General features: G+C 43.1%; 1 protein-coding gene across 5 annotated transcripts in view; it reads left to right on the top strand.

The window, feature by feature from the left end:
• STAG1 (stromal antigen 1) overlaps positions 1-17,058 on the top strand; it is a 177,267-nt gene that overhangs the window by 121,781 nt on the left and 38,428 nt on the right. For all 5 annotated transcript variants that reach the window (XM_032120069.1, XM_032120068.1, XM_032120065.1 and 2 more), the window contains exons 12-19: positions 3,480-3,559; positions 5,325-5,432; positions 7,653-7,767; positions 9,917-10,034; positions 11,895-11,998; positions 14,731-14,823; positions 14,948-15,037; positions 15,190-15,393. In XM_032120069.1, coding sequence (XP_031975960.1) covers positions 3,480-3,559; positions 5,325-5,432; positions 7,653-7,767; positions 9,917-10,034; positions 11,895-11,998; positions 14,731-14,823; positions 14,948-15,037; positions 15,190-15,393 — 912 coding nt within the window. The remainder of the gene's footprint in view (positions 1-3,479; positions 3,560-5,324; positions 5,433-7,652; positions 7,768-9,916; positions 10,035-11,894; positions 11,999-14,730; positions 14,824-14,947; positions 15,038-15,189; positions 15,394-17,058) is intronic.

Below are 17,058 nucleotides of genomic sequence, written 5' to 3'. Positions count from 1 at the left end.
TCATTTTGTGAGACCACTTAAGGGCCTGCATTCTTCTAATTTTATAAAGCCAGTTTCTGGGACTGTTGCAGTAAAGACAAAGTTTTCTCTCATAGGAGAGAACCTGGCAAACAGGTTCAGACCTCAGACTGCTTCTCTAATGTCTCCTAAGTCTGGTTTGCTTTATCCTCACAGGACAACCAGAAAAATGGACCCTCCAACTCTGCTGCTTTTCCTGTTCCCTCTGTGCAGACTTAAGTTTTGTTTGTATTTGCTGCTTCTGTAATTGCATTTATTTTTAAACAAGCCACTAAAGCTCTCGTGTGCTTTTATCTACTTCTCTTTACTAGAAAATGTGCTGGTGCTGCTTTGCCAGGATCCCATAATTTGTAAGGGAAAAGACTGCTTTGAGGCTGAACCTGTCCCATCAGCAAAACTTGCAGGACAACTGGAGACACTTTGGGCAATAGTTATTCAGTAATGTACTCCAGCAAACTACAGGGACATGAAACCTCTAAATACATCCTGCTTTTCACAGCACAGACAATTCTCTTAAAGGAAGCTTGGTTAGCCTGTGCATTGCTGCTTGGCTTGGGATGGCACAAGGAATTTTCATTGCTGTCAGAGAGGTTCAGAGGAAAGGGAGCCCTGTTAGGAATTCATCTTTCTTCTGTCCCATTAAAGCTGGTTTTACTACAGAAATCTGTATAATTATGAAATAAATAAGAAGACAAGGTGTGCTCAAAGTCTCTGTGAGCCTAGAGAACAGATTTGTTTAACAGAATGATTAATCAGTTTCAGTTTCTGCCACATCAAGAGGAAAAAAAAGCTGGCATGGCCCAAATGCCTGCACTTGGATTTACAGCTGTGCTGTCAGGGATGTGGCCTTTGGCACCAGGATGGAGCAAAGTTCCAAATTAATGCTTTTTGAATCCCTGATACATCAGCTAAATGTCTTGCTGCCACAGACTCTACCACCACCTCTTTGAGAAACAATTGACCTAACTGCCATTTTCAGTTCCATGGCTGCTTATTTATATTTCTTCATCAGAATTTAATCGACCTGCACAGTTCAGCTGGTGTTCAGTTCAATCCATTCAAACTGAGAGAAATCTCTCTAGAGGTCTTCTTGCTGTTAAAAGAATAAATTAATTTGATCCAGAGTGCCTTGTGCTGGAGTGTTAATATTTCACCACCTTCCAGAGAGCTGTGACAAGGATGTGATCCTGTCCCTTTTTCAAAGGAAAGATGCCTGTTCTTTCCAGCACTTGTGTTTCTAAGAGTAGGTGATAAGCTGGAAAATAAGCTTAGTCCATCAAAACAAAAATTTGTCCATCAAAGAGAAGACTTTTGTTTTCCATCAAGAAGTCCTGTGTGGCACAGCCATTAAGTGACCCCACATGGAAAAGCTGTGAATTAACTCCCCTGCAGTCAGTGCCAGACTCCCTCATCCCTGACCCTGTCTCCACAGCCTGGGAGCAGAAGAAGAGGTTGGCTCTTCAGTCTGCCTTGTTCACAGCCCAGTACAGGATGGAAACTGATCTCCAGAGACACTGAGAATTTCAAGTCAGAAATACAGGCCTGTGCCCTGCTCTGCTGCTGCACAATGGTGCAGGGAATCTCTGTAAAGGCAGATTGAGCAGGGGGGGTTGGAACTTGCTCGGCCCCAGAAGTTACACCTGCAGAGGCACCAGGTGTGCAGGACTTGCTGGGGAGGCTCTTGGGGCCTGGCTGGCAGGTGCCACCACACAGAGGTGCTGGCCCCAAGGCAGAAAATGACACATCTGTGCTGTTTATTTTAAGCCTGATATTTTGGGGGGAAATTGAGAGAATGGTCTTTTTGGATAAAGAAGCCTTCTCACGTCAGTTGGTTTCAAAGTCCCAAAGGGCTCCAGATTCAGAGGGTACCTCCTGCTCTGTGGACAGGAGAGAAAATCCCCTCTCTTCCAGGCTTTTTTCAGAGATGCAGAAGGAGTTTTACACCTGTGTGCTCACTCAATGTGAGCTAGTTCCCTCCCCGAGGTATCCTGGGGTGTAAGATACACTTTGAGGGAATACATGAAATTCCACCGAGACATTTAAGATCAGTACACCTGGCTGTTCTTTCTCTTGGTGCTGTTATTGGTGTTCCTCGGCCAGGACCCTAGGAAAAGTTGACAGCAGTTTTGTTGTCTTGTTCATAACAGAGTGTCCTGTGTGGAAAGTTGTTTCATTGGGTCTCTTCATGGACTTCTCACAGTCTTTTAAACTGTTTACAGCTACATGAAATGTATCAAATTCCCCAGGAACTTAATAGTGATTGATAGAGGCTCCTTCAGCCACAGGGACAAAAAGTGTCTCTGCTGACCTGGTTTTGTTGGGAAGTAACACCTGAGACAGCCACGATGCATTCTTTAAGTACTGATCTGAAATTTCTGTATCGAAATAAACACCAGTTGCTTGATGTTCCCCTTCAGCCCTTAAATGCATGGAATACTAGAGAAAAAAGGTGAAAACCTTTATTTTGTCCTAGTTTGTTCTGGTGACTTTCACTGTTGTTGCCTTACACTTCCCTTGTTTCTTTCCCAGTCCCTGATTTCTATTTTTTCATATCCCAAAATGTCATAGAGTACCTAGTCCTTCTTGAACGAGTTAAGCCAGAGAAATCAAGTTTTATTTTCAGATGACCTGATTTCTTTTCAGTAACTTGATCAGTCAAGCAAAGAGCACTGAGACATACTGCATTTTTATGGCTGGATGGAAATTCTCCCCAGATAGGAAGGACAAAATACACCAATCACAGCTTTTTGCCAGTAAGCAAACGGAACCTAAGGAGAAAGAAGCCCTTAAAAGACTTCTTATAACTACAGGGTCCTTAGAAGTTAGAAAATCATTTGATTTGACAGGAAAATGATGTGCTTGTCTTCACTGGAAAGAGTATGGGAAAACACGAAGTCAAACCATGGAATTCCCCACTTTCCTGGAGAAGCTCTGTAGTGTTAATTCTTGAGATCTACTTCAAACCTTCAGATGCAGACAGGACAAAGGTCACAACTTTACAGGCAATCTGCAGGTGCATGAATTCAGGTGTGATTTCGTTCACCCTATTTCCATATATGCAGTGTTCTTTCCTCTGAAATGATTTGGTTTCAGGGGAATGAAGTGGGGCAGTTCTTCTGCTGGTCCAGAAGTCCAACCTAAGTACGTGACTTTTCAGGAAAGACCTGTTAAATTAACCCAGCCCAGAACAGTGCTGGAACTCCCAAGTCTCCTGCCTCCCTTTCTGGCAAGCACACAAGGATAAGGACTGTTGAAGCACTTGCTCCTGCTGTTCCACTGTGCATGCAGCACCCAGCTAAGGGGTGCACTGAAAGGTTGGGTGACCCTGCGGGGCGCTCCTTCTCAGGGTGCAGTCAGAACATCTTTCTCTCCAGAAGTATTTCTTTTGTAATCTCTAGAATTTCCCAGCTGCTGGCTGTGCTGTGTTTGTGCCCTGTCACTGACCCCGAGTTGCCTTGCAGGACCGCATTGTGTCCATGACCCTGGACAAGGAGTACGACGTCGCTGTGGAAGCCATTCGATTGGTCACGCTCATCCTCCAGTGAGTGCTGCTCCAAACCCCTGCATTCCCTTGGAAAATCACCTAAACCAGTAACATTTGAGTGACTTGAGTGCTTGGCTTGTGTATTGAAGTGAATGTGTTACTTTACACTTAGTATGAAGTTGGACTGAACATATAATACAGACAGGAAGCTCAAGTAAGATATTTCATTTCATGGGAATATAGGAGGCAAAGTGTAAAAATGTGTGGATGTTTTGGAGCCATTAGTGCATCCATTGTGTGGAAGAATGCCAAAGGGCATTTCTACCTTTTGCCAAGGGCAGAACAACTGTCCTCCCAAAACCAGTGTCTGTGGGTGACTCTTGCTAGAATAACTGCAGCAGTAACACAGATCCAGTGCAGGGAGAGTTGACTGATTTCCTGGCACAGCTGAAAATAGTCACATGGTAAGACACCTGCTGCCAGGCTTTTCCATGTGGGGATGCAATGGCTCCCCTGAGGTAAGGATCATGTCAGAAATCCTCCCAGGTGCTGATGTGGAACCAGCCTGTCCCCAGCAGCCTCATGAGTGTGCACCTGGAGGGGCACTGCTAGGCTTTTATAATGTATCTATTAAAAGCTGTACTAAAGAACATCTGGTTTACAAGCAGATGCATAGAATTTTTGCTTCATACTTTATATCCAGTGGCTCTACTTTGAAGAATGTTTTCGGACATGCAGAATTTGGACAAAAGATTGCACTAGCCTTTCCTTAGTAGAGAAGTCTAGACTTCAGCTTTTTATTTATGGGTCACACTGTTTTAAAGAGATTAGCCTTGTAATATTAGCAAGAAATGAAATCTTGCATCTACTGTTTTATTTTGAAAGTAAATATAACTAATATGATCAGAAATTACATGTAGAGCACATCTCTGCCCTGCAATAGCAATTTTTGGGAACACAGTAAGTTTTAAGGTCAAAAATTAGCCAGTGCACGTTTTTTGTCCGCTCCTGCTTTCTCTTTGGCTGCCTGTTGAAAGCACAGGCAATGCTAAATGCATTTAGCACCAGAAGAGTCAGGGTCACCTTGAAGAGATCAGGGAAATGTTCTGTCAGGTAGGAGCTCCAAAAAGGTGTCTGGAGCAATCCTGATGGGGAATGACCAACTAAAATTGTGTATAATATGCAGCCAAATGATTTACAGTCCTGCTACATCAATGGTTCTGATGGATGCCAGCTAAACAGGGATGGAGGTAACATCCTGACTGGGACAGTGCTGGTATTTTTCTATCATTTTTGCTAACATTCTGGGACAGGCTGCCCAGGGAAGTGATGGAATCCCCTTCCCTGGAAGTGTTCAGAGGTGGCTGTCGCACCTGGGACATGGACTAGTGGTGAACACAGAGGACCAGGGTTAATGGTTGGACTCAATGAGCATGGAGGTCTTTCCCAACCTAGGGGATTCTGTGATTCCAGGTTTTTACTTTATGATGTTTGATGAGTGTGTGGCATCTTGCAGTTTGTGCATTGTAGTATGTGTGATGGACTAAGGAATAAGCAGTGGTTCTGATCTTTTCATAATACTATTTTATCTCTATATTGATACAACTGGGAGAAGGAAATCAGAGAAACTTCCAGTCTCACACGCCCTTTAAATGCCTCTGTATTTTGAGATTGAACCAAAGGTCCTTGAAGTCCTTGTTCAACCATTTAGGATTTTGTGGGAAGTGAGCCAACCTTGTAGCTGTCCCAAGTGAGCTGTGGGAGGTGAGGGGATGGAAATGAAACCTCTGCTGCAGTTCAGGTGTTCCTGTGACTCTTTCAGTGGGAGCGAGGAGGCTCTGTCCAATGAAGACTGTGAGAATGTTTATCACCTGGTGTACTCAGCACACCGGCCTGTGGCAGTGGCAGCGGGGGAGTTCCTCCACAAAAAGTAAGTCATCAGTTGCCCTGGAATAAGACCAGATTTGTGAATGCTTCCTAGAGAGGTAAGGTCAAAAAGCAAAGAAGGAGTAGAGGGAAATATCCCAATTCAGCAAATCGGGTATTTCATTTAAACCAGAGATTTTACTGTCTTGTTTAAACAAGACCTGAGGACTTGAAGAAACCAAATGCACATTTTTCCTGCTCTACAATGCAGATAACTTTTCCTAACTCCTCAAGGGTTAAATATACAAGGGCTGCATAAACTTCTAAAGTTGGTTTAAGTCCTGCAGCACTTGATGAATTCCTGGTGTGGTCAGATACATATATTGGGCTGTAGTCAGTGGTCGTCTACCTGATACATCAACAGTCATAATTTCTATCAAGAATTAAGCCAGTTTACTTCAATGTTGTGAACCTGGGAGGTTTTTATGTAGCAATAATTACAAAATTTCTTTATGAATTCACTGCCTTCCCCTGAAAATACACTGCATTATGGTTACATCTCTCATGTCCTCACTGTGCCAAAGGACATGAGCCAGCTTTTCCATGAATGTGAGTCACACCACCTCAGTAACTGTGACCAGGGCATTGCCACATCACAGGAGTTACCCTTTTCTTTTTGTTGTTTGCAGTTAAAAATCTTTCAGCAGGAATTTGATTTTTTCCCCTTAGAGTTAGAGTTTTGTATTATATGTATTATTTTGTATTATATGTATAGAGGATTTATATCAGAACCCAGATTATCTAATTTTTCATGCCGAGATACAGGTAGGAAAAAATACACAAAAACATCTGTTTTTCTTTACAGTGCTCTAATTTTCTATGGTTTATTAGGGATTTACAAGTCCACATTGTAATTGTACACTTTCATTGGTGGATTTTTGGAACTCCAGCTTTGTGATCAAGCACTATCTGTTTCAAAGAATATATGTGCAGATTTCTATCACCTACAAGACATTTTACTAGTTATTGGAAAGGGTTAGGTTCTCTTTAAAAATATATACAAAAATTCCTTTATTAATCAACACATGACAAAATACATTTGCAAAATGCCTCAAAGGTAAATAAGGACATATAAAGTGCACTTAGGATAAAGACAAAACTTCATTCTGACTTCTTTTACAAGGTACAAAGCTGCCTTCTGTAAATGTGTCTCAAAGCTAACAGCCTGGAGACAAGATTGTCCCATTCTTACCTAATGTTGTCTTGGTTTCTGCAAAGAAAATTTCCAGTTAAATAAGTTAGAATCTATTTGAGGCACTTGAGGTGTGATTTATTTATAATTTAATGCATTTCACTATCACTTGCTCCGTGATAGTCATCACACTTGCTCTCTGTGCTTAGCAAAGGAAAGCAAATAGTACAGAGGATATAAAGGATCAACAAATACAGAGGATCACTGGCTGAGCCCTGAGGGGCAGGTTGTAAGGTATCTCAGCACCTGCAGAGGTGCTCATTGCTTATCTGTTAAGATAAGCAGGGGGATGAGGTGATGTTTTTAACTAAAATACAGCATTTGTGTGTAACGCGTCCTTCTCTTCAGTGAATTACAGCAGTGAGATCACAATTCTGTGTTTCTTGTGTTAATCTGCTTTGTGGTTTCACTGTAAAAGCCAGGAACAGCTTTCAAACTTCTCAAAGCAGAACAGGCATTGCTGTGACTGCAATATTGGCACATCTGAGGTCTCTTGGAAAATGTGAGCATTGAGAGGGGTTTGGGATGGGCCATGCATCAGGGAACGCAGTGCAGAGTGTGTCACCTACCTGTGAAACCCCAAATAATGAGCAGGAGCTGGTTTTATCCTTGATGCTGCTCCTGGTACCTGAGGTTGGTTGTTTGATGGGTATCAGGTTTGTTTGTACCATGGCCCAGCTGGAGTGATGCAACCTTAGCTCTTGGAGCACTGTAAGACTGGGTAAGTTATAAATTCAAAACTGTACAAGTAATGCAAATATTTAAAACTGTGCAAAACCTTTAATATAAGTAGATTTTGGAGAGCTTTTTCCTGTGTGAAATTCTTCCAGCCTTGTGGAACCAGAGACTCTGAAGATAAATTCATCTCTTCAGACAGGCAGAGGTCATGCCCTCTTTCCCTTGAAAGAAATAGCTTGAGATACTTGCACTGTTTTATGAACAAATTTACTGTGTCAAGAATGAATGCTCATCATATTCTTGCAGAAATGAGGATTGCTGTGATAGCCATGAGCTCCTTCTGTTTATTTTCAGGCTGTTCAGCAGACATGATCCCCAAGCAGAAGAGGCTCTAGCAAAGAGGAGGGGTCGAAATAGCCCAAATGGAAACCTTATTAGAATGTTGGTTCTTTTCTTTCTTGAAAGTGAGGTAAAAAAGTCATTTTTAACCTTTAAATGTTTAATAAAACCTGGAACTTAAGTAGTGATTTATCAACATACAGTAATAAATGGTCTTTCTTTTCCATTTGTTCTTTATATTTTCAGAAATACTGTAAGCACTTTTCCCTGCCCCTCCTTTTCCTTGTCCATTGAGCAAATTGATCTGAAAATCTTCATGGTTTATTTAGCTCATGCATGTGCCCACTGTACTCACACTGCATTGCTGGTGCTGTGGTGGCTGCCAGGGTGCATTGCTGCACACAAATGTAAATGGTTCTTTGCAAGGAGAATACCTCTGGAGTTGTTCTTTGTGGAGTAAAATAATTTGAACCAGGACAGAACACAAATTGCATACTATCTCCAATTGTGATCAGAATCATGGATGAACTCAGAGTGCAAAGGACCTGAGGGTCCTTAGCTCAGAGCAGAGTCAGCTGTGAGATGAGATGAGATGAGATGAGATGAGATGAGATGAGATATGAGATGAGGTCTTTCAGGGCTTTATGCAGGTGCATCTTGGAAACCTTGGAGGACGAGGGTAGCAAACATAGATATAGTGACATGAAGTGTTTGATGAACACACCCAGGGTGGGATTGTGCTCGTGATTTATAGAGACAGCATCTATGGGAAATTGTATGGTACATGCAGTAACAGTAATTCAGGTGGGGAATGGCAGTGGAGGGAGGAAAATTTGAGAAGATGCTGTCAGGTACAGGACATTCTGAAGATAGAGGGGGAAAGGTTCAAAATTATACATTTGATTTGATAATAAATAGACTGAAAGAAAGGAATGACAGAAATGTTTCTCTAGAGAAGGGAGGGTAGTATATTTTGGGTAAAAAGCAAAAGGAAAGACATTACAGTTGGTTATTTTAATTCTTATGAAGCCTTGAACAAGAGACATGACTGTGAGAATGAAAAAAACCACTCAGAGTTGCTGAGAAGGAAGGACAAAATTTCAGTACAGTGTTCTTGTTTTTTAGAAACACCTCATAAACCTACAAATTAATCTGGATGAGATGTCACCACCTGTGTGAGCCTTCCATCTGCCACCTGAATGGATTTTTAGTTCCAGCTTCTTTAAAACTTGTAAAGTTCATTGTGTTTTACAGTGCAGACACCTTAGATGTGTGTGTGTGTGATTGGAGTTAGCGAGCACTGACCTTGCCTGTCCTGAGGAGCAAAGAAACTCTGCTGCACTCCCGAAGCCAAGATCAGCAAAGTGCCTCCCATGCTGCTCCCTGAAGGTCACTTTGCTCTCAGGGCCAGTTTTTGTTATTGTTGTTTTTGAGAGTCTGTAGGAACCAAGCAGAATATGCTGGCTGCAGTGTTAGTAAAGAGTTGGAGAGGTGGGAGTTTGCAGGTGCGTAGGACGAGTTAGCACTGCAGCCTGGGACTGCATTCAAGGGACTGAACCTTGCCCAGCAGCAGTAACTCCATGACATTTTGCCCAAAGCTGGCAGAAACAGAGGAGGGGAATGGACTGACACCTCCTTCTCTGCACTTGGATGTTTTCCAGCTGAGGAATCAGTCACTGGGCAAGCACAAACTGCGTGTTGTGCTTGATACTTGTTGGTAGTAGTTAAAGATGAGTTTAGAAAACAGCAGAAGCCTATGGATTATTTTTTCTCACTTTACAACAGTTGTGTTAATTTACATAAAAACATTTTTTGCAGTTAAAGTTAGTGTTAAATCTATACCCCCTGAAATCATCAGGGTTTTTGCTCCTTTTTTTCTGAGCACATAGCAGCATGTATGAAAACCAAATGCTTGTTCAAAACACATACAGTACAACTCCCATGTCTCACCATCTCACCTTTTTGTAATGCAGTGAGAAAGTGAGGAAAGGTAAGTTTATAGATTCTGGGTCAAAACTCTGGGAATATTTCACAAACAAGCAGCTTTGTGCAATAGAAGCTCAGTTTGGTTTTATTCCATTTTCTGTTAAAACATAACCCCGTTGCACTGGTATCATTCAGCTGGGAGAAAACCTTCCCAAGTTAGTTTCAAACTGAATGTTCTTCCAGCTAATGTAAGATACATGCCCAGGACACTCTCTGTGGCCACATGATTGTGAAAGTTGAAGAACTGGTGCTTATACCAAGTGCTGTACTGATGATTGCTTTGGATTTTCTAGTTGCATGAACATGCAGCCTATTTGGTGGACAGCTTGTGGGAGAGCTCTCAAGAACTGCTGAAAGACTGGGAATGTATGACAGAATTGCTCTTGGAGGAGCCAGTCCAAGGAGAAGAAGGTATTGGCTTAACCCTTGCTTCCTTGATATTGCAGAGTATTGTTAATTATTCCTTAAATACTTCTGCCACCCATAGTGAAACATCTTTTTATGTTGTGCTTTGTTTGGAAAGCATATTTGAAGATTTTGGGTTAATCCATTTTTAATGTACTTCCATTCAGAAGCAGCAATTTGTACTCTATTTTTATTTGTACTCTGGAGGGTTTTTTTTCTCAAGTCTGCTGTACTGTCCCTAATATTAAAGGCTAACACTTCATTTTGTCTGAATGTTTAAATAACTATTTCAGTAAATTAAATTGCTAATACAATTTTGAATAAACAAGCACTTCAGGTGATGCTAGTTAAATATGGGGCTTTTCCAGGCAATGTGAACACATAATGAATTCTCAAGAGAAAAAACAAAGGGGGATTCTTTCACCATTAGTTTCAGATTTCCTTTTGCTAGTAATAGACCTGTGTGCACAAAATAGCCAGGGAGGCAGGGGGCAAGGTGTTCCCAAGGGTAATGAGTGTCATTCAAGATCCTTTATAATTCCTCAGGATTCTCCTGCTTCAGGGACCTTCACAAGGCTTAGGTGGTTGAAAAATCAATGTTCCTGGCAAGGTGTGCTCATCATGTCCATGCTTCAAAAGCTGACCTTTTGGTACGCACCTGCTGCAGTGGTGGGGGTATTTATAGGGTAATTTCCTTAGGAAATTAGGCACTTTGCTTCCTTGTTTCTGTGTAGCCTCGTGGGGTTTGATCCTCCAAATATGAGCAAAAGCACTTGCCAAAGAGCAGAGGGTTTATGAGGAAGGGACAGTGAATTGTCTGTCGCTGTTTGTCCTCTATGGCACTCCCTTATTTTATAGATCTTCCTTATGTTCCCCTTCAGTGATCCTTTTCTCCAGCCTACATTTCTCTGGGCTTCTTTCACTTCTGCCATGTCCATTTTGAGATTATGTGAATGGCAAATTAAAGAGGAGGCAGGAAAGCCTCCATAAATGTGACAAAGTACCTTGTGTGTGGGTGATCTGTGCTGCTCTGTTCCCCTATTGCTGTCTGTTCCCCTGTTGCTGCTGGGTGTTTCCCTATTGCTGTCTGTTCCCCTGTTGCTGCTGTGTGCTCCCCTATTGCTGTGTGTGTTCCCCTATTGCTGTCTGTTCCCCTGTTGCTGCTGGGTGTTTCCCTATTGCTGCTGGGTGTTCCCTTGTTGCTGTCTGTTCCCCTATTGCTGCTGTCTGTTCCCCTGTTGCTGCTGGGTGTTCCCCTATTGCTGGGTGTTCCCCTATTGCTGTTGTGTGTTCCCCTGTTGCTGCTGGGTGTTCCCCTATTGCTGTCTGTTCCCCTGTTGCTGCTGGGTGTTCCCCTGTTGCTGCTGGGTGTTTCCCTATTGCTGCTGGGTGTTCCCCTGTTGCTGCTGTCTGTTCCCCTGTTGCTGCTGGGTGTTCCCCTATTGCTGGGTGTGTTCCCCTGTTGCTGCTGGGTGTTCCCCTGTTACTGTTGTGTGTTCCCCTTTTGCTGCTGTCTGTTCCCCTGTTGCTGCTGGGTGTTCCCCTATTGCTGGGTGTTCCCCTATTGCTGTGTGTGTTCCCCTATTGCTGTCTGTTCCCCTGTTGCTGCTGGGTGCTCCCCTGTTGCTGCTGGGTGTTCCCCCATTGCTGTGTGTGTTCCCCTGTTGCTGCTGGGTGTTCCCCTATTGCTGTCTGTGTTCCCCTATTGCTGTGTGTGTTCCCCTGTTGCTGCTGGGTGTTTCCCTATTGCTGGGTGCCCCCCTGGTGCTGCTGGGTGCTCCCCTGGTGCTGCTGGGTGCTCCCGGCTGTCCCAGCCCTGTCCCGTGGCTCTGTGCTGCCCCCGGTGATGCCCAGTTCTCCCCGCAGCGATGTCGGACCGGCAGGAGAGCGCCCTGATCGAGCTCATGGTGTGCACCATCCGACAGGCTGCCGAGGCACATCCCCCCGTGGGCAGGGGCACCGGCAAGAGGGTGAGTGGGGCTGCAGCTGCCTGGCTGTCACCAGAGCATGGAAGATATTTGTAACACCACTTCGGGACACTTCTGCAGTAGAGCTTTTTAATCGGTGTTTGCTGTTTCATCTGAAGACTTCTAAGAAAAATATTAGAAATTCTCTTTCTGGACATGTTTGGTTTTCTCTTTGATTTTGGGGTTTGCATTACCAAGTTAAGAAATAAAAATTTACAGCATAAAAGTCTTTTTTTATCATACCCCTGCCTTACATTTGTAATGTACCCACATCTCCAGCCCCTAACGTTAAAACTAGATTAGAGTGGAAGGTATAGGAGCAGAGCAGACTACCTCTGACTGTCTTCCATGAAACTAATGAGCTGCTAATATGGATATAAAATTTGCAGAAAAGTCAACAGGATCTTCATTGTGAGGGTGTTTAAGCACTGGAACAGGTACTGGGAGTGGGTGTCCTTTCCATGCTTGGCAGTTTTTGAGACCTGACTGGACAAAGCCCTGATCCTCCCAGTGTGACCCCTGGGCTGGCTCTGCTTTGAGCAGGAGGGGTGGGACTGGGACCAGTCTGAGGTTTTAGGCCTCATCCATCCATCCACTGAGTGCCCTAAGAATTTCAGAACTTTACATTCTGGCTGATTGCCTCTTCAGTTCATTTTATAGCAACTGTTTGAGCACCAGTGGAAGGCCATTGCTAAGGCTGGACATGCAGTTTTAAACACTTCAGTATAAGTCGTAGGGTCAGGGTAATAACAGGCTTTCAGCTGTATTCTCCATAAATACAGCATCCATGTTCCAAAGCAGTCTCAGCTTCTCAGACATATTCCCCATATTTTTCGTAGTCCCCATATTATTTAGGATAGACTAAAATGGAATAAACCTACATGAACATATGGTAGTTCTGTTAGCATCCATTCTAAATAATCATAACTAGTTCATTAAAGAAAGCCACAGATTTAATAAAGATGAAATTTGGAGACAGTCTTGGCATTTACTATTGCTAAAATAATGCAGTTACTTAACTTCTTAATTTTTATGTGCCAAAGCAGATTAGTCTCATGTCCAGAAACAGCAGGAACAGCTCCAAGAAACCATCAGTTTAAACATGCTTTAGGTGCCGTAATTTATAAGGCATGTTCTTAGGACTTCCTAATTTATTAAAACATTTCAGGGCTGAGGAGGGAATCCATGAGAGCACTTACTCAAATTTATACAAGCACATCTTTTGTTACCAAAACTGTATTGTAGGCACAACTTTTTAGTCTCAAGCTGCAAACCTTTCTAGCAGGCAAAGTGACCTTTAAATTTGAAAAGAAAAAAGCAATCCCATTGGTGTTTTCTGTTTGGAGCACCAAATAATGTCAGTACTAACTTTCTGGGTATTTTCTCTTTCTCAAGAGATCTACAGCTCCATTCACTGAAGTTCAGCAAATTGCTTAGTCTTAAGTTTTCAATGTCTGTATTTGGAGCTAAAGAAAATACATCAGTAAAACAAATTTCACCTTTTGAAGGATGGTCAGAAGAGCCTGGAAGTCATGCTGGGGACCCAGATCGATTCCCAGTGCCAGGGAACAGCAGTATTTGGTCCCCAGAACACAACTGGGCTGTCAGGGCTGGCATTCTTGGCTCGTGCTGCCCTGGTGGGTGTGCAGGGGCTGAGGCTGCTCTGGGGCCATCCCTGCTCTGTGCACTGTGCAAGTGGTGTCTTGTCCTGGTTACTGATCCATTCCCCCCCACTTCCACGGCTGTTTTGGGTTCCTGCTGACACAGGGCCTGGCACCCAAGCACATGCCTTGTCTCCAGCTGCTCCTCCTCCCTTGCAGAGCCATGTAGGGGTGACTCTTAGCTTTTGCTTCTTTTCAGTTACACCATGAGCTGTGGGATGGTAACTGCAGGGATCTCTGCCTTGTCACTGGAGATTTGTCCTGTCTCACAATCCCTCCAACTTCTTCTCTGAGTTGAAACAGGAGCAGATTTCTAATTAAGCACTCACCTTCTTGTGAAATAGTTTCTCCTCTGACTTTAGCTTGTAACCCTTACTGTGCAGAATGGCTGATTGGCTCTACGTGAATCATTAGCTAACTTGAGTATTTTATTATCATTATTTGTTTTCAAAAGTATTCTTTCCTTTCCTGAAGCCAGATTAAGCTTTGATGAAGCATGCTGGTTTGACTATTGTGTCTCTGGTCACTGTTTCAAGGGGGTTTTGCTCTGACAGCATTAGTGCTTCAGTACCTCCCTGTGAACTTGGATGTACGTTCTCATTGAGAATTCCATTCCAGTTTAGAGAGGAGGCCATGAATCTGCTAATGAAAATCGCTGCTACAGTGTGGTTTGGTTTTGGTTTTCCTAATTATACTTCAGTTTGCCCTGAGGTCTTACATTAACATTGGTTTAATGTGTGAAAGCCAGAGCTCAGTACACTTGGAAGCAATAGCAAAACTTCCACTGACTTGGGTTATATTTGAATTTCAATACTAAAAAGATGCTGATGTGTGGAGACAATGTCGTGCTGGGTGATATGGTATTTTCGTTTTCAATCAGTTTCTTAGGACACACAGTCCTCCCACTTAATCACTCTTCAGCCCAAATGTGTTTTGAGTTTTTTATTCCCTCCTCTTTTGATTTATTAAAAATACACTTGCATGGATTTTTGTTTGTAATACAATGTTTAGAAAAGTTAATGAATGCTATATGCAGAAACTGTATTTACTGTAGTTATGTTTGATCACTTCCAGGTCTTGACAGCAAAAGAAAGAAAAACTCAGATAGACGACAGAAATAAATTGACTGAGCATTTCATTATTGCACTTCCCATGCTGCTATCAAAGGTACAGTTTCCAACAAAATAAATCTTTCACTGGGATTTACAGCTGTCTTTAAACTTTCTCATTCTGTAGTGCAGGAGTTTATTTTCACTTCCCTGTTGCTTGTTTTGTTTCCATGATGCTCCAGTATTCCGCTGACGCCGAGAAGGTTGCAAACCTCCTGCAGATCCCTCAGTACTTTGATCTGGAAATCTACAGCACAGGCAGGATGGAAAAGGTATGGAGCCTTGGGCAGGAAGTGTGGCTGCTCTCAGGTGTGCCCACTGTTCAGCCCCCAGTGCCACCGCTGCTCTGGCAGTTCTGGTGCTGGCTTTGCTCAGCGCCTTTGTCCCGGTGAGGGGAAAGCTGAAGTTCTTTTCTGCTCTGCAGCATCTGGATGCCTTACTGAAGCAGATTAAGTTTGTTGTGGAAAAGCATGTGGAATCAGATGTTCTGGAAGCCTGCAGCAAAACCTACAGCATCCTCTGCAGTGAGGAATACACCATCCAGAACAGAGTTGACATAGCCCACAGCCAGCTTATTGATGAATTTGTGGATCGATTCAACCATTCTGTGGAGGATCTACTGCAGGAGGTTTGTTTTCTTAAAACTGTTGAAATTAACTGCCTAAAATATGCTAGGATAGACTACAGAAAAACATTCTTAGCAAGCTGTGAAATTATCCATCTGAAGATGTAGAGCAGCAGCAGCTATTTCATAATTATTTGGAGCCACTTCTCCCTGTGGAAAGTCCCTTACAGTAGCCATTAAGCCTTCAAATCATTGATGGTGTAAAACAAGACTATGGGACAATCCTGCTTCTGAAAATTTAGTTGAGTATTAAAACAGTCCACATAAGAAATTAAGTGGATGAATGGGTGAAAGATGATGAAAAATGCAGAAGAAATTGCATTTACATTAATGCTTGTAGTGATTCCAGTAGTCCCAAATGGATATGCAGGCAGCAAAATCAAGGTTGGATTATGTTTTGAATGGAAGAGAGGATTTAACAAAATATGTATAATGGCATATTAAAAGAGCCCTGGGAAGGGTAAAAGACACAAGTCTGAAACCTGAAAGTACCTGGGATTTAGTTGTAAGAATTTATCCTTCAAAATGCATAAGACAGAATACATTAAATAAGAATAGAAACCGTACTCATTTTTTCCTCCTTTGCAGCAATTTAACTTGGTGTAGCACTACTTAATTTGTTGTAATTTTCATGCCTTTTAAACATAACATGAGAGCTGCACAGATCTTTTTCTTTGCTTGTAGTCATGCACTGCACTGTGGCAGATACATTTAATTTTTGATGTACATTTAGAGAAAGTTAAGCTAAGTCCCTGATTTAGAATGGCATGTGAAAGGAAATCTGCCTTTTTTTCCTATTTTTATGTAGCATGCCACATACAGGCACACTGTAAATGTGCCTTGTCACGCTGCAGAGTGAATTAAAATGTTTGTATAGCTGCAGAAATGTGCACACAACCCAGAGATGGGGCACCACTGTGCATTCTTCCATAAAATACACAGAGCTTGCTGTCTACCTGGCTGCCACTTTTGGTGTATTTCCTCATAAGTTTCTGATCAGAACCTGGAAAGACAGTCCAGAATTTGTGCTCCATCTCTGCCCACCTGTGTGTGCCAAGGGAATCCTTCCAGCTAATGCCACATTACACTTTAGTCTGGGTTTCTGAAGTTCCTCTCCTCTGGCCAATAGGACCAAAACCTGACCTGTGCAGCAAAAAGGGCTGAGGCTGGGCTGCCACACAAGGGTCCAGCTTCAGAACCACCCGAGTTGTGCACACCCCATGGATGCCCAGCAGCTGAGCACTGGGAATAGTGGCCTTTTAGAGGCCTGGCCCCTCCTGGCCCTGCTCCAAAGGTCCCTCTGGCCTCAGCCTTTACCCAAGGGGAGACAGAGGAGAGCACTGAGGTGCTGGGATTTATAAATGCCTTCCCAAGAGTCTTCTCAGGACAAATGGACTAGGAGAGAAAAATGTTTTTCCTGCAATTTTCCTTAATTTTGTTTTTTCTTTAGAACTGCTCTATGGCTGCTGCTGAATCAGGGAGCCAGTACCTGCTTATTCCCACCCCTTTGCCCTTCCCCTCTCTTTGCCAGTGGCCTCCCTTTGTGCTCCAGTGCAGAAAGCCCTAAAGGATGCCCTGGGGCTCCTGAGGGACCCCGGGCTGCTCTGAGGGGTCCCCTTCCTTCACACCACAAGGCCAGCGAGGCCTCATGATCCTGGGGGTGTTCAC

This window comes from Corvus moneduloides, chromosome 10 (genome assembly GCF_009650955.1).
Source record: "Corvus moneduloides isolate bCorMon1 chromosome 10, bCorMon1.pri, whole genome shotgun sequence".
Lineage (NCBI taxonomy): Eukaryota > Metazoa > Chordata > Aves > Passeriformes > Corvidae > Corvus > Corvus moneduloides.
Note: the sequence above shows the minus strand (reverse complement) of the source record. Positions and strands in the feature narration are given on the sequence as shown.